Source organism: Corapipo altera, unplaced genomic scaffold, assembly GCF_003945725.1.
Source record: "Corapipo altera isolate COAL_440 unplaced genomic scaffold, ASM394572v1 113, whole genome shotgun sequence".
Lineage (NCBI taxonomy): Eukaryota > Metazoa > Chordata > Aves > Passeriformes > Pipridae > Corapipo > Corapipo altera.
The window spans coordinates 11,123,598-11,146,274 of record NW_020884895.1 but is presented as its reverse complement, the minus strand read 5'-3'; the positions used below and the strand labels follow the sequence as shown (position 1 = coordinate 11,146,274).

Below are 22,677 nucleotides of genomic sequence, written 5' to 3'. Positions count from 1 at the left end.
AGCAGCATTCCCAGCTCCCAGCCGGGCAGCAGAGCGGGGATGGCTCCTGAGCACTTCCCTCAGATTTCCCAGCGACTGCCAAGGGAGCGGCCAGGCTGGAAGCGCTGCCGTGTGCCAGGAGTGCCCCGGGAGGGCAGGAGGGGAGCGGGGCAGGTTCCACATCCCCCGAGCCCGTGCCAAGCGTGTGTTTGTGTTGCAGAATTCCCTGCTCCAGGAGACGGTGCGCCGGGAGTGCGAGGAGCGCTGCGGGCTCACGGCCGCGCTCAGCAGGGCCCGCGAGCAGGTGCTGGAGCTGCGGAGGCTCAGCGGGACCTTCCCGGGGCCGCCCTGGCCCCGCTCCCGGGCCGGCCCCGCTCCCGGCAGGGAACTGCGGCTCCCCGGAGCCCTGGGAATGCCCAGAGCCGCCAAGGGAGCCGCTGCCGGCCGGCACAGCCCGGGGTCGGCGGGGCCCAGCCCTCCTCACGCCCCCCGGGGAAGGGCGGCCTCGCTCCCCGAGCCCAGGAGCAGGAGCATTCCCGGGATAACGCGCCGGCCCAGCCAGCTATGACACCTCCACAGCCTGGGAAACCATCCAGGCCTTCAAAGGACCCTTGGCCTATGGACACCGGGGGCAAATCTTTGCCAGTGCAATCCATCCATTTCTACAACCTGAAATTCAGTTAAATTTTTATTTATTTTTGTTGCAATAACGTTGGTTTGTCCGTGGGTTTATTAATCGGGTGATGAAATGCTGTTTACCTTCCAAGAGGAGAAAAGTAACAGAAGAGTCTCTCCGAGAGGGGCACATCTTCAGAGGTGGAATTAAAACCATGGAATCCCAGAAGGTCTGGGCTGGAAGGGACCTTAAAGCTCAACCAGTTACAACCCCCTGCCAAAGGGCAGGGAATGATGGCCAATCCTCATAGAATCCAGGTTGGATGGGGGTTGGAGCAACCTGGGCCAGTGGAAGGTGTCCCTGCCCATGGCAGTGGGTGGGATGAGATGAGCTTTAAGCTCCTTCCAGCCCAAGCCAGTCTGTGATTCCATGATTTAAAATCCAGGCTCTTATCCACCAGCTCCCTGTTTCTGTCCCGTGGCAGCAGCCGTAGTAAAGTCTGTGTGGCCAGAGAGGAACAGCACGGAAAGTGAGGAGAGAGACACAGGACAATGTTTGGAACATGAGGGAAGGTCTGAACCCTGGATCCAAACCAAGTGGAGAACAAATATTTCCCTTCTCCCCCTCCCTCCCAAGAAGCTGGAGCTCCTGCTGCTAAGCAATGAGCAAAATACAGAAATGTCAGGAAAGCTCTTGGACTGGCCTGTAAAACCAGCTCCATGAATGTCTCCATGTCAGGGAGAGGTTACAGGCTGGTTTTGTCCCGGGGTTAAAGGCAGCAGCACAAAGTGTCCCGAGCACGTGGACACCACAGCACTGGATTTTTAGGAAATCGAGCTTCCTGCAGGGAATACTTCTCTCAGGAGTGGTGTCAGAGACCTTGCACTCCAGGACTCCTGGCATGAGGGAGCACTAAACAAATCTCCAGGCTTGGAACAGATCTGCCCCCAGGGCCGTGGCAGCATTCCAGCCCTTCCCTTGGAGAAAACATCCCACGGCACCAGGGTGTTGTGTCCCTCCCTGATGGACAGGTTTCTCTTTGCCCCTGTCAGAGCTGGTGCTGTTGCCTGATGTGGAACAGGAGTTCCTCCAGCCCTAAACCTTTCCCTGAAGGGTTAACCCCACCGTGCCAGGCCTGGTTCCTCTGGGCAGGGTCGGTGGTGCTGGTCTGGGGCCCCTTGTGGTACCAAACCTCACCCACGGCTTGGCCAAACCTCCCTTGGGGCCAAACCCATCCCTATTAAAGCTCCCAGGAGGGTGGAGCTGGGTGGGATCAGTCTGTTCTCCCAGATAACAAGTGCCAGGACAAGAGGGAGCAGTGGGATTTCAAGCAGTCAGTCAGGGCCTCACAGGGGGCAATTTTCCACTGAAAATTGCCCAGAATTTAATGTTCTCCACAGAAAGAGTCCAGCCCGTGGCCGGTCCTGCTGCTCCTTCAATAGGAAATTAGATTATCACTTACCATAGGTGTGCTTCCCATGTGTGTCCAGCTTTCATTCCCACTGGGAAATCACAAACCAAAGTGCTGATGTGCCTCGTGGATTAAAGATGACGAAGAGCCCTTGCTCTGAGGTGTTGTAGGATCTGGGATCCAGCCTGTGCCTTGCAGGTGGAGTTTTTCCACAAAAGAAGAAATTAGACTGCAGGAAAAAAGCATCTTAATTTTTCTCAGCAGCATCAAAAGTGCATGAAATAGAAACTGGAGCCAGTTGATGCCACATATCATTAAAATATATTAACCAAAATAAAAGACAGACTGACTTCCTTTGCACTGTGTGTTTTTAATACTAAAAAAAAAAAAGAGCAGAAGAACGAAATTGGGGAAATTTCTGAGACACCCTCCCTTTAATTTTATTTTTTTAAAATGGGGGCTTATTTGCATCATGGAAATTGGATGTTGGATTTCATCTTTGCTGGTTACAGGTGGTTCAGTGTGTCCTGCTGGAGGAAGAATAAACTCCAAAAGCAGCTGTAACAGGGAGAAAACTATAAATTAATAGGCTGAGCACTAATGTGGGGCTTTCATCCTCCCAGCAGAGCACAAATGAATTGGGATGGGATAATGAAAAGGGCCCTGCCAGAGATTAATGTTGAAGAGATTTTGACACCAGAAATAAAATTTGTGTGGTGGAAACAGGAGCATCTGGCACTGCCCTGTGAGCTGCTCCCAGCTCACGATAAGCCCTGAGCACATTTTTATATCTTCTAAAAATCAATTGATTTCCAACTGTCAGAACAATGAGTCCTTTTTGCCTCTAAAACCCAGGCTTGCTGCTTCCTCAAAACCAGAAATTTACAGGGAATGGTTTCTTTTGGGGATCCTCCTATTCCCAAAACGTATTTAATGTATTTTGAAGTTCATAGAACTGCAGAGTCACAGACTGGTTTGGGTTGGAGGGACGTTAAAGCTCATCTCATTCCCCAGGCAGGGACACCTTCCACCATCCCAGGCTGGTCCAAGCCCCATCCAGCCTGGCCTTGGACACTTCCAGGGATCCAGGGGCAGCCGCAGCTTCTCTGGGCAACCTGTGCCAGGGCCTCACCTCTCTCGCAGCCAGGAATTCCTTCCCAGTATCCCACCTGACCCTCCCCTCTGGCAGTGGGAAGCCATTCCCTGTGTCCTGTCCCTCCAGGCCCTGTAATCCATGCGCTGCTCTCCCTTTCCTCCCTTTTTCCCATGCCCATGGATGAGCAGCTCTTCCTTGGCAGCAGAAGGTGGGGTGAGGCCCCCCCGGGCTGGGTTTGGGTTCCAGCTGCTCTTCCCCATCCAGGGATGGAGCTGCAGGGGGAGATGTCTGAGGAACCTCCCCGGGAACCGGCGCTGACCCCGCTCCTGGACATGTTCCCGTGAGTCACTGGCTTTTGTGGGAATCCATCCCAGCCTCGTCCCTCCATCCCTCCAGCTGCTTCCTGAGCACGGGCAGCGCCGCACGAGCCGCAGTGTTTGTTTGGAGTTACCAGGAGCGAGGGTTCCCAACAAAGAACCACGTGTGCCTTTAGGGGAAAAGGACCCAGAACAGGCTCACCGGGAACAGTTGAGACTGCCCGGGAAGGGCCAGACAGGGGCAACCAAGTAGCAGCTTTGCCTCAGAGGTTGTTGCCAACTTCCTTCTGTTTGCTGATGTCTTTTTGGGGGTTGTTTTTGTAGATTCCTTCTAAATATAACACCAGCACCTCCCTGGAGGGGGTTGGAAGCTGTAACTGGAGCTGAACGAGGCATTAATTCATCTGCTCCAAGCTGCACTGGGGGAGAACTTGGATTTCTGATCCCTGGATAAAAGTTGGTTCTCAAGACCAGGATTTTCTATGAATTAATATTCAGAGACATTCATAGAAATCCTTTCCTCTGGCTCCTTTTAGGCAAGGATGTTACAAACCTCCTGGACCTTAAACCCCGAGATCACCATAACCCCAAGAGCAGGACACAGGGCGCCCAGAGAAGCTGTGGCTGCCCCATCCATGGAAGTGTCCAAGGCCAGGTTGGAAAGGGCTTGGAGCATCCTGGGCTAGTGGAAGGTGTCCCTGCCCATGGCAGGGGGTGGAACTGGATGGTCTTTAACTCTTCCAACACAAACCAGTCTGGGATTCAAGGATTCTATGGCACAGGACAGGGGTTGGCAGCTCTCACCCAAAGCCCTGGGTCTGGTTTGGGGATTTTGTTTAAAGTAACACATCTTGGTCTTGTAATCAGCAAACCCCTGGGTTTTATCCTGTGCCCAGTGCTGCTCCCAGGGGAGGCACAGCACCCATGGCAGGGTTCAATTGGAGGCACCTGGATGTGCTTTGAGGAGCTGTTATCCCAGGAACTCCCCAGCACAGCTTCTTAAAATCTCTTACCTGGGCCTTGAAAGGTTGGCTGGGGACACCTTCCCATCGAGCCGGCCTGTCCCAAGGTCACTGTCACCAGCTCTCGTCCTTGGCTGCTGAGGGGAAGGGTGTCAGTGCTGCCTTTGTGTTCCCAGGCTGTTATCCCCGTGTTGGCTTCGCTGTTGCCAAGGGAACCCACGAGCAGTCCTAAAACAAAAACAGCCGCGAGCCATCCCATTAACACGGGCAGACAGATCTCCCCAAACCAGAACCAGATGTCACAGATAACATCTCTGTTTGTTGCTTGCGGTTTCCTTGATGGCAAACGACTACTGTGCTCTCATCCTGCGTGTCCTGCTCGTCCAGAACATCGTGTGGATACAAACACTGTGCGCTGGGAATGCTGGCCCGGGGCCCCCGGCCGAGAGACACCGCGGGGGGAGCAGGAGGGAGGGAGGGAGGATGTTCTCGGTGCAGAGAGGGGGTGATTTATTCCCGCGAAAGGAGCAGCAGCGACCAGCGAGCAGCAGCAGCACCCAGCCCTCCCCCTCCACGGTGTGTCACCAGAGCAGGTGTCTCCTCAGCATGGGGGGGAATTCTGAGCCATCTCCAGCTGACTCGAGATGCTGAGGGTGTTTGTTTTTCAGAGATGTCGTGGCACAGAAAAGCCTTTAGGTTCTGAACAAAGCCTCGGCTTCCCAGCCCCCAAATCACTCTAACCAAGGAGCTCAGGAGCTGGGTGCCAGCTCCTGGTCACCCCACACCAGGTCCCAGGCAGGAAGGTATTTTGGGAAGATGCACCAATCACTGGATGGGTGTGTTTGAACCGGTGAGAGCCCTGCAGTGGATTCACGTGGTTTAAGACCCTTTTGCTGTTGATTTACCCTCTTGGCTCCTTTCTGAGCACAGGGCACACACCAGGAGCTGCCCAGGACCTGCAACTGCCTCAGTGGGATCAAAACCCCTGCTCCACTCACCTGGACTTCACTGGGGCACAGAAACCCTTCCCCAGCAGGATGGGTAAGGCCTCAGGAGACTCAATTATTATCCTTCCCACGGCTGTTTCCTCTCAGCTATCAGAGCTCTCCAGGGGAACAGCAGGACCAGGCAAACAGCTCTGGTCAATCCCTGTTGTATTTCCTGGGGCTCTCTCTGCAGTAGCTGCTGGGAAATGATTTCCTTGACAGAAATCACAGCCCCTGGGAACTGTTCCACGGTGCTGGTGGAGAGAGGAGGGGCAGGTCCTGTCCCCACACCTTCCACAGTCCAGGTTGTTCCAAGCCCTGTCCAACCTGGCCTTGGACACTTCCTGGGATGGGGCAGCCACAGCTTCCCTGGGAAACTTGTGCCAGGTCCTCAGGGGAGCTCAGCTGTGCTGAGTGACCCCACTGTAACCCTCCTTATGGGGTAATTCAGGCTGAACCCCCCAAGCTGGCACAGCCCAGCACAGGGAGTGTTATACCGGCTGTCACTGGTCAGCACTGGGGGATCTCACAGGGCTGGTGGGTGACATCACCCCTCGAGGCTTCCCATCCATCCCCACAGCTGGAATTCGGGTGTCAGCTGAGTGTCTGACCCCTGCATGAGGCTGCCCCGGGGCAGGACCCCGTCCCTTCCCTGCTGGCCCTCCTGGGGGTTGCTGTGCTGGGCTCCGGCAGAGCCCGGGAATGCTCAGCAGGGAATGCTCAGCTGGGCTCTGCAACACTTCCACCTACAGAACGAACCCTGAACGGCAGCGGGAGCAGCGGCAGCATTCCCAGGAGTGAGGGGTGCCCAGCATCCCTGGGATCCCCAGAGCGGTTGGGGTTGCTTGAGGTGGGTCCATGAGCCCCTTTTCCTCTCCACCAAACCCCTGACAAGGGATTTTCTACCCTAAGACAAAAATGGTAACTTTTGCCAATTTTTCCCCTCTACTGGAATATAAAGACTCATTTTTTCAGGCCAGCTTTGCTAATTTTAACTTGTTTTGTTTTGAGCTGCCCCGCTGGGCTGTGCCCAGGCAGGAGGTGGGGATGGAGAGCTGTTGCCTTTGCAGGAGTGTTTTCCCCTCTGATTGCCAGAGCTCTGCTGTGCCACAGCCATAGGTTTGTTTCCTGCCCCAAAGAGCCTGGAAGCAACAACCTTGTGCTTTGGAGCAGGGAGCACTGGGGAGCACGGACAGGAGAGCCACAGGCTTGGCAGTTTGTGGATGGCCTGATGGGAAATGATGGATTTCATGAACATTCCCTGGCAGGAGCAGCAACCAGGGGAAGATTTCCTGGAAAAGGGACCCTTATCAGCTTGTGCTGTGGCTGCTGCCACTCACCTGTGGGGTTTGGGGGTGGCCAAAGCCCTGACAAGGACCTCTTGAGCCAGTTTCTGTCAGGAATATTCTTACGTTGTTCTTTTTTTCCTTCCCAAACCATCCAAAGCTCCTGGTCCAGGTTCATCCTTCCAAGGCTTGTGACAAAGCTGAAAGGGAAGGGCAGAACAGTCTGAATGTAACTCCCTTCAAACATTTGCAGCACTTTGTTGACAATTAGTCAAAACATTGTAACAAACCCTTTTCCCTGAGGAAAAGCAACACTGAGGGTGAGACCAACCCCCCCCCCCAAGCCCCTGTGCCCCCAGAGAACTGCTCAGCTGGGACAGACGTGTCCCCCTGTCCCTGTGGGTCCCAGGTTGTCAGAGCTCAGTGGCAGCACCTGATTCCCATCAGTCGGTCAGGCAGTGCAGGAATACTCTGGTTTTCCCAGGGAACTGTCCCGTGGCACCACAGAGGGTGCCACACTCGGTGCCACACAGGTGTCCCCACCCTGTCCCCCCTGCCAAGCCCCTCTCACCATCCTGCTCCCCTTTCCCTCTGGATTGCAGCTCCCACGGGCAGTCCGAGGCTCGCAGTCAGGTGCTGTTGGAGCTGGTTTCCCTGGGTCCATCCCAGCCAGGGGATTGTGCCTCAGGCTGAGACACAGCTCCCATTCCTGCCTCCCCCAGCTGCCATTCCCAGGAGGGCTCCACTCTGCCAGTGCTCAGCCAACATTTGCCCGTGACCATCTGGGCTTGAGGCTCAGCCTGAGCCACCTCTGCCTGCTGTGACAGCCCTGGAGACACCATCCATGAAAATCCTGGGGAAGATGGACAGGAAGGACCAAAATCCTAATTCCTGGTGCTTCACCTGCACACTCCATCCCTGCACAGGGCAGGACAAAGCCCCTGCAGGTGACAATCAGGGCAGTGAGACACCAAAGGTCAGTGCTGGGCACTCAAAGCTCTGTCTTCACTTCTCAAAACCATCCATCAGTGTTTATTCCCCCTGCCTGGGCCTGTAGGGAAGCAGAGCTGGGGGCTCCAGGTAGGAGCTGTGGTGAGGCCCTGCTGCTTGGAGGCTTCTGGATGTCAGTGGTGGGTTTCCAAAGCCGCCACATCCCTCAAAGGTGTTTGTGCTGCTGGAGGTTCCCCTTAGTGACCCAAGAACGTGGAAGACACTGAGGAGTTTAAAAATAACAAGCCTTAAAGAAAAATCCCTGTCAGCCACTGAGAGAGGTGAGTGCAGCCCCGAGGGACGCTGGGGGTCAGGATGACTGAAGCCAACCAGCCCCTTCAGGGGATTCATTTTAGTGATGTAGAGCTCAGGGAACACACACAGCCCTTCAAAGCCTCAGCAGAGACAGCGACTGTCACAGTGAGATTTCTAGCTCTCATGCCCAGCAGGGCCTTGACAAGTCCTCCAGGAACAGGGGCATTAAGGGGCTGCAGCCACTCAGGACCATCACCCTGCCAGAGTTCTCCCCCCACAGAGCCCACACACGAGCGAGGGGCCCAGGCAGTGACTCTCAGCTCACCCGCAGTGGGCTCCTCCTCCTGACAGCTCTGACCTGGAACTCCTGGCGTTGGGAAAGTCCTGCTGCTTTTACCTCAGCAACCACCAACCCCACAGCCCACGGCTGGCAGAGCTCTCGGGTGGCTGAGGCCACCATCCATCACTTCATCCACCACTGGCTGGAGAGTTTTTTCCCCATGGAGAGAACAGCAAACCTCTCGTTGCCTGTCAGTGAGCAGATGGTGTGTGACTGTTCATCTCCAGCTGTTCCAGCTCCACGTTGCAGGTCCATGTCTGCCCAGCACTGGAAGCACAGGAGGGTTGTTAGTGCTCACACACACAGAGCTGAGCCCCCCAGTGTCACCCCCACACCCAAACCCCCAGTCCAAGGGAGCTCCAGGCAATCCTGCTGCTCCTGCAAGCTCTGGGATTCCACTGTTGCCCTCGACTATCCGAGCACTGGGATCTGGGGGAAAAGCTACTCCCGTTGCCATGGCAACAAATGTATTTTCCTGAAAGCAACGCACACAAAACACAGTTATTACAGATTAAAAATCCACAGTGGTAACCAAGAAACAGAGAAGACATTTTCTCTTCTCCCCTTCAAAAATACACGTTCACTTTTGCATTTCCAGGGCACAGTTGCAGTCGGGGCCCAGCAGGACATGGGGCAGGAAAGCTGCAGCTCAGGAAGGTTCTGCTCAGTTTCCCTCCCCTGTTTGAGGCCTGCAGGGTGTGGGCACCCAGACTGGCACTGCTCCCGCAGTCACAGGGGTCAGACCCAACCCTACCTGGGCTCTGCAGCTCAACATTCCAGCCAGGTCACCCTCAGCAGGGAAGTGGAGAAGCATTTAGGGAGGGAAAATGTCTTTCCATGCTGGACTCTGGGTCAGCAAGGACAGCAAACCCCTCACCCCTTGGGTTTCAGGTCTTGGTACCACCTGAGCAGCAGCTGTAGGAATCAGACCCAGTTCCTCCTCACCCCTTCCCTCTGTCCTTTCCCTGGCACTGGAGCTGTCCCACCCCAGGACACAGCTCCAGTAGCTGGACACAGTGAGGAGCTCCCAGCAGCTCCTGCTCCCAGTGCAGCACAGGGAATGTGTCTGAGCTTCCCAAGCTGTGTCAGCATGACCCATGCAGGGGTGGCCCTGCTCAGCTGAAAGCTGTGTCAGCACTTCACCTGCAAGAGGATCCCTCCTTCCCCTGCCAGCATCCTGCCACTGCAATGGAAGATGGGAAATAAAACCCCAAACCCGATCCCTCCCTGCCTTTGGAACAGCTGACGCAGCTCCTGCCCTCTGCCCCACAGAGCTGAGAGGGACAGGGACACCCCAAACTCCCAGGGCAGCTGACAGAGCAGGACACCCATCCCTGGCTCATCCCACTGCACTTCAGAGAGGTCCACGGTCATTTATTCCAACTGCTGCCTGGCTTCCCTGGGAAGGACAAACATCTAAAGCTTTCCCAGTTTACCCACCATGTCCCACTCAGGCACAGCGCTCAAGGCCAGGGTGTGTAAGAAAAGCAAGTTTAGTTCCAACACATTTGGCATCCAACAGGCAGTAAAAAAAAAAAAAAAAGCTTTATATTTTATTTCTTGTAAAAATCTTTCAACACATGCAGACTAAAACCAGTGTAAGAAAGTCTCCACCATTGTTTAAACAAATAACTATACTTAAATATAAGCGTCTGCAATTGACTGGTATAAAAATAAGGTACGTTTTGCTTTTTTACAGAAATCCTGTCTCCAGTTCTCAGCTCAATAAACAATACACAGCTCTAATACATACAACGGAACCTGACCGTGGTTTTCCACCCCTTGGATACTGCTAAGGTATTATGTGCAAAGAGTTGGTAACAGTTCCTGTCCCAAAAGAAAAAAAAACAAACAAAAGTCTTCTTGCCCCTCTTGGCAAACGAGCCCCGGGGCCCAAGTCCCTCCAAACCTGGCAGGGGCTGTGCAGTGCCACAGTTCTGTGCCCAGGGGGCTCAGCGCCGGTGCCGCCCGTGCCCCGAGCGGCCGCTGCCGTGGTGCTTCCCCTTGTGGGAGCGCTCGAAGGAGCGGGAGCGCTCGCGCCGCTCCCGGTGGTGGCTCCGCTCGTGCCGGTGCTTCTTGGCGGCGTCCGAGTGATCCCTGGACTTGCTCTGGGAGCGGGAGCGGGATTTTTTCCGCTTGTGGCCGTGTCTGTTGGCGCCCTTGAGCTCCTCGCGGCCGTGCTTGGCCTTGAGGTGAGGGGAGCCGTGGTTGTGGTGCCGCCGGGGGCTCCCGCTGTGGCTGCGCGAGCGGCTCCGCGACCGCGAGCTGTAGGTGCCCGACAGGCTGCGCCGGTTGTTGTAGCTGCAGGAGAGGGGGAGTTAGAACCGGCCTTCCACACAGGGAAACAACAACCAAACCACAGCAAAGGGGCTGCCCGGGCACTGGGAGAAGCCAGAGACTGTTTTTCCCACGGGGATAAATGAGGAAGGACAGTCAATATCCCCAGTGTACAGCCTGGGCTAGTGGAAGGTGTCCCTGCCCATGGCAGGGGGTGGCACTGCATGGGCTTTATGGTCCTTCCAACCCAAACCAGTCTGGGATTCTTTCAGTTGAGCTCATTTGAAAATAAACAGCCCAAACCAAACCCAGAATGCAGCACCTTTTGAGATTTTTTCCACGTTGTCAAGAATCTCCCCTCAACACCAGCTCACAAACTGCTTATTGCCCTTTTCCCTCAGCGATCTCACAGTGATACTTTGGGGAACCCTTCATTAAGATCCAAGTTGGCAGCTTCCAACTTGGATATGAGCCTGAAGATTCTGCAAAACTACATATTTATGAAGGCAGGAGCTCTCCCTGCATCCCCCTCTTCCCACCACAGGAGAGGGGCAGAGCCCTGAGGAGCCAGCAGAGCACCAGGGAGTGCTGACACCACAAAGCTGCCACACGTCCTGGGGCACTTCTCACCCCTTCCACGGGCACTGTGTGCCCAGACTGCTCCCATTTGTGATGGGATCCTTAGGGAACTGAGCATGCCACAGCCCCCGAGCCCTGCCCCCCCAGAGCCCCCACTCACTGCCGCCTGGGCGTGTGCGAGCGAGACCGAGACTTTGTCCTCGACCGGGACCGGCTGCCGCTCCTGCTGCTTCGACTTCTCTTGCTTTCTTTTCTCAGGCTGGAGGGGGGGCAAAAACAAACCAGGCTTGCACTTCTGAGGCACTTGTTACTCCCCCTGAAGGAGCTCAGCAGTGGTTCACTGTACTTTAGTTAAAGAAAGCATTTTTACTCAAGTATTCTCTTTACCAGGAGAGGTTTTACCTACCCATTGTAAGGGCTCTTGGAGGTTTGCTGCCTCTCCTCTGGCTCCTTTTTAATGGTTTTGGTATTCACAGACACTGGTGATTTCTCTTCAGCTTTTACTTCTCTCGGGGAAGCTGAGAAATTTAAATTCAAAATTAGCTATTTATTAATCCTTTCTCATGAACATACTGTACATCTCTTAAACACCTGTACCAGTATCTGCACTAAATGTAGATACGAACTCAGTAGCTCCTATTTCATTCCATCTTTCCATTTTTAGTTCATTCCTGGAGCAGGATGTTCATGGGGAGACCCATAATGTGAATCCAAGTGACAGCAGAGGAGGAAGAGCACTGTGACCTCCACACAGCCAGGCTCACCTTCATCCACCAGGGGCCAAAAGGCACAAAATAAAAGCTGCCCTTACGGCCCACAGATACAGAGCTTGTTACTTGGACAATAATTTCCAATGCTACAGAAAGGATTAAAACTGAACAGCAAACTGCAGCTAAGTGTGTTCAGTCCATAAGTGATTGTCTCTACAGAGATGGATTCACCTCTCACAGAAGGGCTGCTAAGCCCAAAAGAGCTCCTGCTTTCCAACACTCCCAGCCTTGGCTCCCACCTCACATTCTTTGTCCATGAGAAATTCACACTTGCCAGGTCAAACCCTCTGAAAACTCCGACTCTTCAGAAGGGACTGTGACAGTGCTGCTCCTCACAACACATGCCCAAGCTGCTGCAGAGCCACAGACAGACCAGGCCCTGAGCCTCCTGCCTCACCACCAGCACTGGGTCAAAGCCTGTGAGGGCCTTTGAACCCCCCTGGCAGTTCACAGCTCAAAAGCAGCAGCAGGGAGACGTGAAAGCACCAAGACAAACCATCAGACTTCTGACAGACAGGCTGGTTCAAAATAGGTGTCACAGTTTATTCCCTCTGGTGCCAAGACTGTGCTGTGCCTCTCCCTCCTCCATTTCCTGACCACCAGCTGCCTGCCTTCACCACACTGAACAGCTGCCAAGTGCATTAAAAAAGGCAGAGAAAGCCGTTTTCAGAGACACCTGCAGCAAAAGGAGCCAGGAAGGCCATTGCAACATCCCCCAAACTGAATCTAGAATCTCTCCTCACACCACGTAACACACACCAACTCCTGTCTCATGAAGGGTGCATGTCATTAATAGATCACTCTCCCATCTGTGGAAGTATGGAGTAAAGTATCCCTTTTCCCTATAATCTGTTATTTCAAGGTCTTGAAACTGGGTTAAAAATCTATGTTTGAAAAAAAAAAAAAAAAGAAAGATTTGCCTTGCTGCTTAGTTCTGTGAGGGAGCCTAAACTGTCTCAGCAGTTCAAGAAGCAAACCTGCCTTTTTTTTTTTTTTAACTACCCTGGGACACAGATTTAGTTACTTATCAGCAAGTTTCTATTCAGAAAACAAACTTACATGGTTTGGATGCAGGAGAAAAGCCACCCAGTGTTGAGAGTGCTGGAGTTCCATCTGGATTTAAACCTTTTGCCTTCAGTTTAGCTTCCTGCAGTGCCATTTTCCTCTTTTCTACTTCTTTATCCAGAAACTCATAATTGGGCTGTGGAAGTAACAATGAGGTAAGAGGCTGAGCTAATGCAATTCGTATTTTCATCTCATTTCTGAAAAATACTCAGTTGGCTTTAATCATCTGTCCAGTAATGGGGGTAATTTCCGAATTTGTTCTCACACCCTCCTCACGGGAGCCTTTCCCATTAGTAGATCTGTATTCCAGCATTCCCAAACTTTTGGAGAGCTGTAACTCAGCTCAAGCTGCACTGAGCATGGAGCAGGAAAACCGAACATCTCTAACTTACCTTTTTTCTGGTATAAAGCTTGAGAGTGGTCAGGCAGATCTCCTGGATCTCCTCTTCCGTGGTGCCAAAGAGCAGGAACCAGTGAGGGCGAGTGGGCAGCGGAATCTGAAACCCAAACAACCAGCAACAGGGATTACAGCCCAGGCTTTTGTTTTCAATGTCTGCATGAATTCTGTTGAAAGCAGCCCCCTGGCAATGCGAGGCAGTGCTCACCTGCAGGGCCCTGGCAGCCAGGTAAATGCAAGCACACGCAATGGTCTCGGGCTGAAAGCGAACAAACACGTTTGTCCGGAGGCTGTCGTTCATGTAATTCCTAAAAACACACAGCAGGAAAGGTTGGATCTCTGGTTTACTTTTTATTTTTTTTTTTTTAAGAGGATAACAATATTGGAGACTCAATTGACTTTATTATTTTTTCTGTTATGATGTTAAACACATGGTTTCTGTGGAACTGTGGTATTTGGTGCTGAGGTGTCACTTTGTAACAGTCTGCACCTTGGCACTGCTTGAATCCCAGTGCAACAATGTGGAGTAGCAAATGCCAGCAGCATTTCATGGCTGCTTCCTTGGTTCCTTTATCCCAAAATGTCCAGAGCTCACAACCTAACAAGTACTTTGCATCTGTCCAGCTGTTTGCCTCAGACACCAGTGGTGCTGTATTTAAAAACCAATTTAACACTCAGGTGCAAGCAGGAAAGCACAGTGTATTTGCAACCTACCATCTTCCAGAGGCAACCTAGGCAGTTCATAAAACACTGACTGCACTTAAGTTTTGTGTGCCTCGAGTCCCACTAACTTCATCCAGGGAGAGGCATCCCATTAGCTCACTGAGTGTTGGAAAGAGATCCGTGAGTTAGTCAGGGCCCCAACTCCCCTGAGCTCCTGGTCTTGCACGGGGGGGGCACTACCAAGCAACACATGCCAGGAGAGACAATAACAGCAGAGATCTACATGGATTTCTAAGTTCCCAAGCTATGGGAAAGAGAGGAACAGCAGTCAGTCAGCATTGACTCTCCAACCCCCATGCCCAGTATGGCTCTACGGGAACATGCTGCATGCACCGAAATCCTCTCTGGAACTCAAGTTTAGCCAAATGAACTAAGTAACCGTTGGCAGATTGTCCCCCACGTGTCCTTTAAACACTACAGCATACAGCAGGTAGGAACAAAGACATTCAGAGACAGTTGTAACAGTTACTTCTGGAAACAAATATACAAATCCTTGGCACCCCTCCGCACTCGGAGGTGCTGCCCGCTGGATCACGGCAGTGAGTCTCGGATGAGAGCTTGCACTGGCTTGGCTGGAGAGAAGGGCAGCCAAACCGGCCATCCCCAGGTCAGGGCTGAGGTGCAGAGGGCAGAGCTCTATGACTTACCATCAGGGACTACCCTTTAATCAAAGAGTAGAAAAAAGAACAAAGTTAAATTGAGTCCTCCATGACTGCGCTGCAATCAAGCCATGAAAATAGTGAGCAGAAACAAGCACCACAATGTTTTCAAAGCGTGTGTTTGGGTAGGAACTTACAGCTCATTGCTTTGCATAGGGATCATCAGGCTTGTTATTTCTGCTACTATTTTCCTGGCTAGGAAAAGAATGGAAAATAACTTACCAGGCTGTCTGTACCAGGGTTTGATTACGTTCACATTCTAGGACTTGTAAATACATAACAATGATCTGAGAAATAAGGGGGGGGGGGAAGAGAAAAAAGACTCAGTTTTAACTTTTTAAAAAGCGAGATGAAGTAAATATATATGTAAATACATATTTTTAAAATCAAACAGCACTCCCAAACAATGGGGGCTCCTTTTCTAAGCACACATTGTAAGCTCTCATGCCACAGAATATGCTGAGTTGGAAGGGACCCACAAGGATCACCGAGTCCAACTCTCAGCCCTGCCCAGGACCATCCCCAAGAGTCTTCCCATCATCTTCAGACAACTGGTTAAGATTTCTCAAAACCAGCCACCACCTTTAACCCTTCCCAAGGCAGCAATTTCAGCCCAAGTCAATATGACTGTTTGCCCAAGTACTCTGGCAGAAACATTAACAACAACTACAGAGGGATAAAGAGAAGAATGCAGGTCATTCTGACACCTGTGTTTCTCCTTCCACAGCTCACAGTGATGCCATCAAGGTAGACTAATAGATACACAATTAGATTACTTTGGAGAACTCACCTTATGAGGATGCTTGACATGAACACAAAATCCCAACTCCTTCAGTACCCTCCTTTCTGCTTTGATTACTTGATTTTTGGTGTTTATGTAGTTCTGATCAAGTATCAGGGGGCTTGGAGTCCTATAGTTTGCAAGAAATAAAATCAAAACTGTTTTGCATATCCAAAAATAACGGCAACTCTGTTTTCCCTTCCAACCAACTAATGGCAACAGAAACCGGTTTTCAACTCCTGCAAGCAAGTTTAAGCATTAATCTTGTGCTGTCCAAGTTTAGATAAACTAGTTTAGTTGCTGCTTTTGACTAGCTACAAGATTAGATGGCTGAGATAAAAAATAGCCTTCTGCTGCTGTGTATGCAAACTACACTGCTCCAGCTGCTGGGAGGAGTTGCTTGGCAGGAAGGATCCCAAAGAACCTTCCTCTCCATGGCAGAGGTGGGGGAAGGAATGTGACACAACTGCCTTTGCCAGGCAGGACTTCAAAGCAGAAGTAAGGCAGAACAGGGTTTTTCCTAATTAATATTGAAGTAGCAACTTGTGCTTTAGAAATTGCAGTTTCCTACAAACTGAAGAGAAGATTATTCAGCCTTCAGAGAACAAGGCAGCCCTGGCTCTGTGGTGTGTGAAAAGCTGAGTAAAGCACAGAATTTCCTCTCTGAAGGGTGACAGATCTCCCTGCACCCCTCACCGGTGGGTACCATGGATATCCCTGCTGCTGTTTGCATTTCCAAAACAAGAGCTCATTCCACAAAAAGATTTCAGACTCTAGCACTGTCTAGTCCTAATTCCTTCCAAATCCAACACCTGAACTCTCCAAAGCACTTTGACCTCCAATGACTTGCTGTGCACTTCATGCACAGGTGTCACACTCCATTTCATATTCTTTGCTTTGCCCGTGCTTAGACTTGACCTTTCAACATTCCACTCTGGATATTTGAATCCACTTCCTCCTGAAGACAGATCAGCTTTTTCCCTGTAATGTCTCACACATTCCATGTGCTTTCTAAAGCAGAAAAATGTTTTTAGAGCTCCTTATGCTCCAATAAACCACAGTCTGTGTATATGGTGCACCCATTACATGACCTTCAAAAGAAAAAAAAAAAGTAATGCAAAGTGGATTCAAAATACAGCTTTTGTTGTATCAGGCAAAATATTTCACTGCTAACTTGCAAATTCCATGAGTGGATCTCACTTCTCTTCCCTGACAGGTCACAGAGCACATAAAACACTCCAAACCAAGGTTCTCACCCCAGGATGAAAAAGGGTTGATTTAATTACAAGGCTGGATGAGAAGCTTCCCAACTTCCATAATCCAGTTTATGGCATGACTCCTGCAGTCACCTGGACAGCTGCTGGTTGTCACTGGCAAAGGACACAGCAAACCATCCACTTCCCCAAGAAAAGCACAGCATTGTACAACTTGAAGCACAAGCTCCCCTCTCTTCCCAAGGGGCCGAGAAGCAGCTCCCAGCTCTGGAAGGAACTACTGCAGCTGCTTGGTGCCAGGGAGGACCTACAACTCCAGCACCAACCTCACTCCTCCTGTTTGCTAAGAAATGCCAAGGTTTCCACTCACAGGAAAGTAACTTCTCTAGTTAAGTGTTACTCAGCAGGGCAAGGTTACAGTTTGCCACTTCAGCTACTCCAAAAAAATCCAGTCAGAAGAGGGGGAGATTTTGTTTTGAGGGTTTTTTTGGCTGGTTATTTTGTCCCCCTGCACCCCCCTCCATAAATTAACTGGAAAGCAAGAACTTTTCAAGCTTATTTAAGGCAACCTCAGTGAGAGGCTGATGTCATCTGAACACTCCAGCAGGCTGAACACAGTGCTCTGGAGTGAGAATGGGAGAACCAAGCTCAAGTTCTTTCAATCAGTGAAACTGAGTCACTTCCAATTCGTTCCAATCAATTACACTGGGGTTTATAACAATATTTCCTCCAGTACTGCTCTCCACAATTTTATCCAGAGATCACTGGCGTTAACAGGATCTGCAAAGCATCATCCAGAGCGAGTTCAGGTGCCCAGGCTCAGTTTAGCAGAACAGTTCCTCAGGGGTGGGACATCTTGGATCATGGATTTAAGGCAGCCACGACTCCCAGTCTATCAGAAACATCACCAGTGGGACAACACGGCTGCACAGGATCCTCCACCACCCCCCGTTCCACATGGCCCTGCATTCCCAGACAGCTGTGTGAGGAAGTTAAGGCAGCTCCAGGGGCAGCAGGACAGACATGAGCCTTGCTGTATGTTAATTTTTCACTGTCCTTCCCCAGGGCCACGGGATCAGCACCAACAGTTCACCCTCAGCACACGTTCCACAGGGAAGTGACAGGAAACCCAACAGCCCAAGTGGGCTTTGCTTTGCTCTGGTGTCCCACGTCACTCAGGTCAGAAATTCCACAGACCTACAGCTCTAAGGAAGCCACGAAAAACATCAGTTTGTCCAGGTAGTGTTTCCAGAAATAAACACTTTTATCCACTTATGGAAAAATAAAAATCTGCAGAGATTTAAGTGCTTTACTGCACTTTATTACTGGCAAAGCCAAGTTCTCCACCATATTAAGATTCACCAGTACAGCACTTTTGGCATGAGCTCTGAAGTGTCAGTAAACAATTATTTACAAGGTGGAAACTTCAGAGACTTCCCTTTGGAAAACTTTTTTGCTTTCTACTAAATAAAAAGAGGAACTCTGCTACTGAATTTGCTGCACTTAGTTCTCAGTCCAAGAATTGTTTTAGGTCCAAGTAACAAACCAGAGAAAAGTAACTTATAACCTTATGTATAAAATACATAAAACATGACCTTCAAGCCCTGGATAGCCAAGGAATATTGCAAATTCTTACTCTGAGTCTGTTTTATAGCACTAGAGCTCCAGGCAAGACTTTATCATTAACAACAGAGCACACAGTGTCCCCTCTGGGAAGCCAATCCAACACTCAGATGCAATGCTTGATTGAGATTAAGATTGTGTAACAACCCAACAGATTAACACACTCTGTAATGTGCTTGTAACAACAAATAAATTACAAATACCCGTTTTTATAAATCACTCTGACAAATGAGACCTAAGTTCTCAACACAGCTGCAACTTCACTGGATGTAATATTAAACTTTGATGTCTTTGGGGTGACTAATCCATTGGAGGAACAGTGCCCTGTGTGTAATTATGGCCACATGGAGCAAAGTACTTCTGACAAGTACAGCACAACAGCGGCGTCTCGTTTCAAAGACCGGAGCTCTGTTAAGCTGGTCAACATAAAAACACGAGTTCTGTTTGTCTCCAAGGTCATAAATCCAAGCAGCACAGACTTGCAGGGTAAGTTTGAAGAGCACTAAGTGTGTAACATTAATGCAGCCACTTCCAAACCCACTGCAGGGCCCCGTGTCCTGCACCTGAGTGTCTCAAAGCGCCCCGTGTGAGGTTACAGCACGACACCAGTCACATTTGGTTCCAGTCTCAGGGCTTTCTGCAGCTTTCAAGCACATTTAGAAGAAATAAAAGCAACTTCAGGCTACATTCTACAAGATAAACAACAGTTGCACTTTGCTTAGAACACATGTTTTGGCACACAGTTATTTAAAAGCAGTTTTTCCACAGTGTGAGCTTTTCTCCATGCACACAAACATTTTACATGCAGTTCTACATCACATTTGCTCGTCAGAAATTCAAAAGAAAATATGCTTGTCCAAAACACTTATTTTAGCTTTTTCTTACTTCTCAGCATTAGAAATACCACCTCTAGTTGACTACATGTCTCATAAAAAAAAAAAAAAATTCCAATGCAATTCCCAGTTCTGCAAACAGGTACATAGAAGGGACTGCTTACATCGTAATGGGTGTAAATTTACAAATTCAAGATTTCTGTATCCCTTGTTTTACTGTGAATTCAAACTGCAATTATACAGAGCCAGAAAGTGGAACTAAGAACCCAAAACTGGTTAAGAAAGAAAGCAAAGCCTACCCGAACTACCCCAGATGTGTGTGCGGGTTAAGAGCTTCAGTTAACAGAAAAACTAGACTAGAAAAGAAAGTACAGCAGCCTGAGTGTTTCAGTTCTGGGTTGTGTGTGAGAAACTATCTACAGCCTAAGTGTTAGCTTCAGTAAAAAAATTAAAAAAATAAATAAAAAAAAAGGTTAAGCTAGTATTCTAAAAACCTGGACAGCAAAGAAAAAAGCTTATAACAAGATACAGGAGTTTCTTCCAAATGGTTCACCAGCGGCCAACCTGTTAGTCCCCCGGTTCCAGTGACCTATTCTCAGAGCACTGGCTTCTCCTTGGGGATTTTCGATACTTCACTCACTGTTGCCATGACGACAGCTTCATCTTTATGTACCACTCCACATCACCCAGGCTTTGGTAAATGTAGCTGGTCGCTGTATAGTCGGTTGCAAGGGAAAAAAGAGTTGAAGTTAATAACGTGTACAGGTGATGGAACTGTCAGCTTGTAAAAAGCACAGAAAAACGTTTACATCCTGCTTGCTAAAAACAAAAAAAAAAAAAAAAAAGGGGGTGTGTGTGCAAGTCTGAATGTCAGACTGCAGCATTTTAAGGTTCGTTTCATGCAGATTCACTCAGAATCGCAGAGCAACAATACCCATTTCTCCCGAAAATAATGGGTAGCAGTGCACGAGTTCTCTGGACATGATGCACTTTAGACACCATGTAACATGCACAAGGTGGGATTTGGAACAGGCTAGCTGGAAAGATTTAAATTCACAGGTTAAGTTCAGTTTCTCTGATCCTTCACACAGCACAAAGAAACAGCTAATTCATATTCTCATTGCAGAGACAAGCAAGGCATATGATTAATTAACCTTCACTGCCTGGATCGAAGCCAAAACATTACTAATCACTGAACCTGCTCCAATAATTCCAATACCAGACTCCCTTATCAGAACTGTGGAAGACAGTCCCACTGAACTCACACCCCACACCACTCCTCACAATTCCCTCAGGGCTGAACAACCTAAACACCAAAACCAACAAAGCTCAGTCCCAAAGTGTGACACTGACCCTTTCCTCTTGGATCTACAACTAACTTGGGAAAAATGAGCACGAGGCAGTACAAGCCAAAGCTTTGGCTGCAACAGAAGCAAAACCAGATAAAGACACCAACAAAGAGCTGGTTTCCCCTAAGGGATTTCTACTCTTGTTTCTCAGAAAAGGTCACACCACATGGAAGGTTCAATTCCTGCTGTACTCTGGTGACACAGGGCAGAGAAATAAAGTGTGACTTCAATATTCCCACTGAAAACAAAATCCTGTTGTAACTACAGAATTCCTTAAACTTTGGGCAATCAGCCACTGAAAGCAAAGCTGAAACCTCCAATCCCAAACTATAATTCTGCTGCCCGACAGAACTAAGGAGATTTTGTGTTTAACAGCAACTTAGGGAACTCCTCCAACCACTCCTTGTTCCTCTTACTGCTTTGCTAATCTGATTTACCCAAGAACAAACACTGCTTTACACACAGAAAGCAGCACTGGTCTCTCACAGCTCTGCAGCAGCTGCCCCTGCCCAGGCACCAGGACAACACCACTCCCACGCTGTGCATTAGAGATGTTAAAGATGCCTCCAGCCTCCCAGCCTCGGTTAAACACTGCTCCTCAGTAAAGCTGCACACACTGCAGGCCAAGCCAGACCTTATTCCAGGTATTTTCTACAATGGCTTTTTTTCCTAGAAGCTAATTGCTGCCATCACCAAAAACTCGACTTTTCTTAACTGATGCTTAAGTGGCACCACAACCACACTTAGAGACCACACACCAACGACAGAAAAGCATTAAGACTACTGAATGTGGCTAAAAATCTGGAGAATACACAGCAATCCACTACTGGCTACTCACACCTAAGACTACCTTTCAATAATTGCATGACAACAAAAACATCAATCAACCAACCAAAAGCTACAACCATTAGCCTAAAACTAGGACCAATACTCGTGACTTGCAGCCAAATAAGGAACAGAAATGGGTCTACCAAGTGAACAAAGGCAGAAGAAGTCGGGATTGCACTGTACTGCCTACAGAGCAGCCAACGAGCACTCCCTTCCCAACTTTAGGTCGTTGAACTTAGCCTGGAAAAATACTGTGAATCGAACACTGCAGTACATTAGCGGTAACAGGTGTTCACGTTCGTAACGAAGCTGATCTTACCTTTTTGCTCTTAACTGTCGCAAGTGATGGAACACGTTGATCACGTCCCTTATCCGACGAGGCGCCTCCTCGATTTTGGACGCGAGATTGATGCAGGCCATGGCAACAATCTGAAAGAAAGGCCCGTTTCCGTTAAGCAAACAATATTTAATCCCGCTAAGGCTAAAATTACACAAGTAAGAAGCAAACCCGCGAGGCCCGAGGCGAGCAGCCCGTCCCACACAAACCCCCCCCGGCCTCGGTGCCCCGCGCCGCGCTCACCTCAAAGCTGTGCTTGACGAAGGACTTGGAGTAGAAGAAGCGATGGAACAGCACCTGCCCGGTCGCCATGGCCACCTGTGAGGGCAGAGGGAGGCGCAGAGGGAGCCCATCAGTGCCCGGCCCGGCCGCCGCCATTTTGTGCGGCCCCCGCCGCCCCCCCCGCCCTTCCCGCCGCCACAATGGCGCCGCCCGCCCTGCCCTTCCCTTCCTTCCCCTCTTCCCTTCCCTCCCGCTGGAAGCGCCGGGAGGCCCCACCTGCGGCAGCCGCAGCAGGATGCCGGCCGCCTGGATGAGCTCGCAGCCCAAGATGCGCAGGTCGGTCTCGCACTGCAGGTCCAGCCCGTCCTGCATGGAAGGGGTGGGCGAGAGCCGCTCCTCGGGGATCAGCGAGTGGTCGATGGTGAGCGACACCTCGGAGTAGAGGCGGTCTCCGATGAGGATGCCGGCGGGCGCGGGGGGCGGCGGGTTGGGGGCGGCGGGCGCGGCGGCGGCGGCGGGGGGGTGCGCGGCGGCCCTGGCGCAGCGGCGGCGGCGGCGGCGGCGGGGCCGGCTCTGCTCGGCGGGGCGGCCGCGCGCGGACTGCGGGCACCCCGTGACGCGTCCGCAGGGCCGCCCGCGCGGGGGCTCACGGGAAAAAAAAAGAGTCCGCGCCGCACGCCCCGCCCCCCGCGGGCAGCGGGAGGGGGAACGGGAACCGGGAATGGGGATAGGGGTGGGATCGGGAATAGGAACTGGGAACGGGAAATCGGAACTGGGAGAGG

At 50.8% G+C, this 22,677-nt stretch overlaps 2 protein-coding genes and 1 long non-coding RNA gene across 7 annotated transcripts in view; 1 reads left to right on the top strand and 2 right to left on the bottom strand.

Moving 5' to 3' along the window:
* Positions 1-661, top strand: part of LEKR1 (leucine, glutamate and lysine rich 1) — a 32,825-nt gene extending 32,164 nt beyond the window's left edge. The window contains exon 12 of the mRNA XM_027647420.1: positions 200-661. Within this exon, the coding sequence (XP_027503221.1) occupies positions 200-547 (348 nt within the window). The 3' untranslated portion in view covers positions 548-661. The remainder of the gene's footprint in view (positions 1-199) is intronic.
* On the bottom strand, positions 655-9,254 carry LOC113949166. Of its 4 annotated transcripts, XR_003528371.1 has the most exons (7): positions 9,116-9,254; positions 8,224-8,505; positions 7,225-7,506; positions 6,708-6,853; positions 4,433-4,609; positions 2,058-2,197; positions 655-1,094 (listed from the first exon to the last, which is right to left on the bottom strand). It is a non-coding gene; the product is annotated as an uncharacterized LOC113949166 (long non-coding RNA). The 4 variants fall into 4 exon arrangements; XR_003528370.1 differs by lacking the exon at positions 9,116-9,254 and having other exon boundaries at positions 8,224-9,095; XR_003528369.1 differs by lacking the exons at positions 6,708-6,853; positions 7,225-7,506; positions 8,224-8,505; positions 9,116-9,254 and adding an exon at positions 3,452-3,589 and having other exon boundaries at positions 4,433-5,135.
* Positions 9,255-9,708: 454 nt separating this feature from the next.
* On the bottom strand, positions 9,709-22,375 carry CCNL1 (cyclin L1). 2 transcript variants are annotated; one of them, XM_027647281.1, is made up of 11 exons: positions 22,172-22,375; positions 21,917-21,991; positions 21,656-21,765; positions 15,499-15,619; positions 14,931-14,995; positions 13,535-13,634; positions 13,322-13,426; positions 12,924-13,065; positions 11,501-11,612; positions 11,255-11,353; positions 9,709-10,539 (listed from the first exon to the last, which is right to left on the bottom strand). In XM_027647281.1, the coding sequence occupies exons 1-11, from the start codon at positions 22,265-22,267 to the stop codon at positions 10,191-10,193; spliced, it is 1,374 nt and encodes a 457-aa protein (XP_027503082.1). In that variant the 5' UTR covers positions 22,268-22,375; the 3' UTR covers positions 9,709-10,190. The 2 variants fall into 2 exon arrangements, with proteins under 2 accessions (XP_027503082.1, XP_027503083.1); XM_027647282.1 differs by lacking the exons at positions 21,917-21,991; positions 22,172-22,375 and adding an exon at positions 19,800-19,872.
* Between the last annotated feature and the right edge of the window lie 302 nt (positions 22,376-22,677).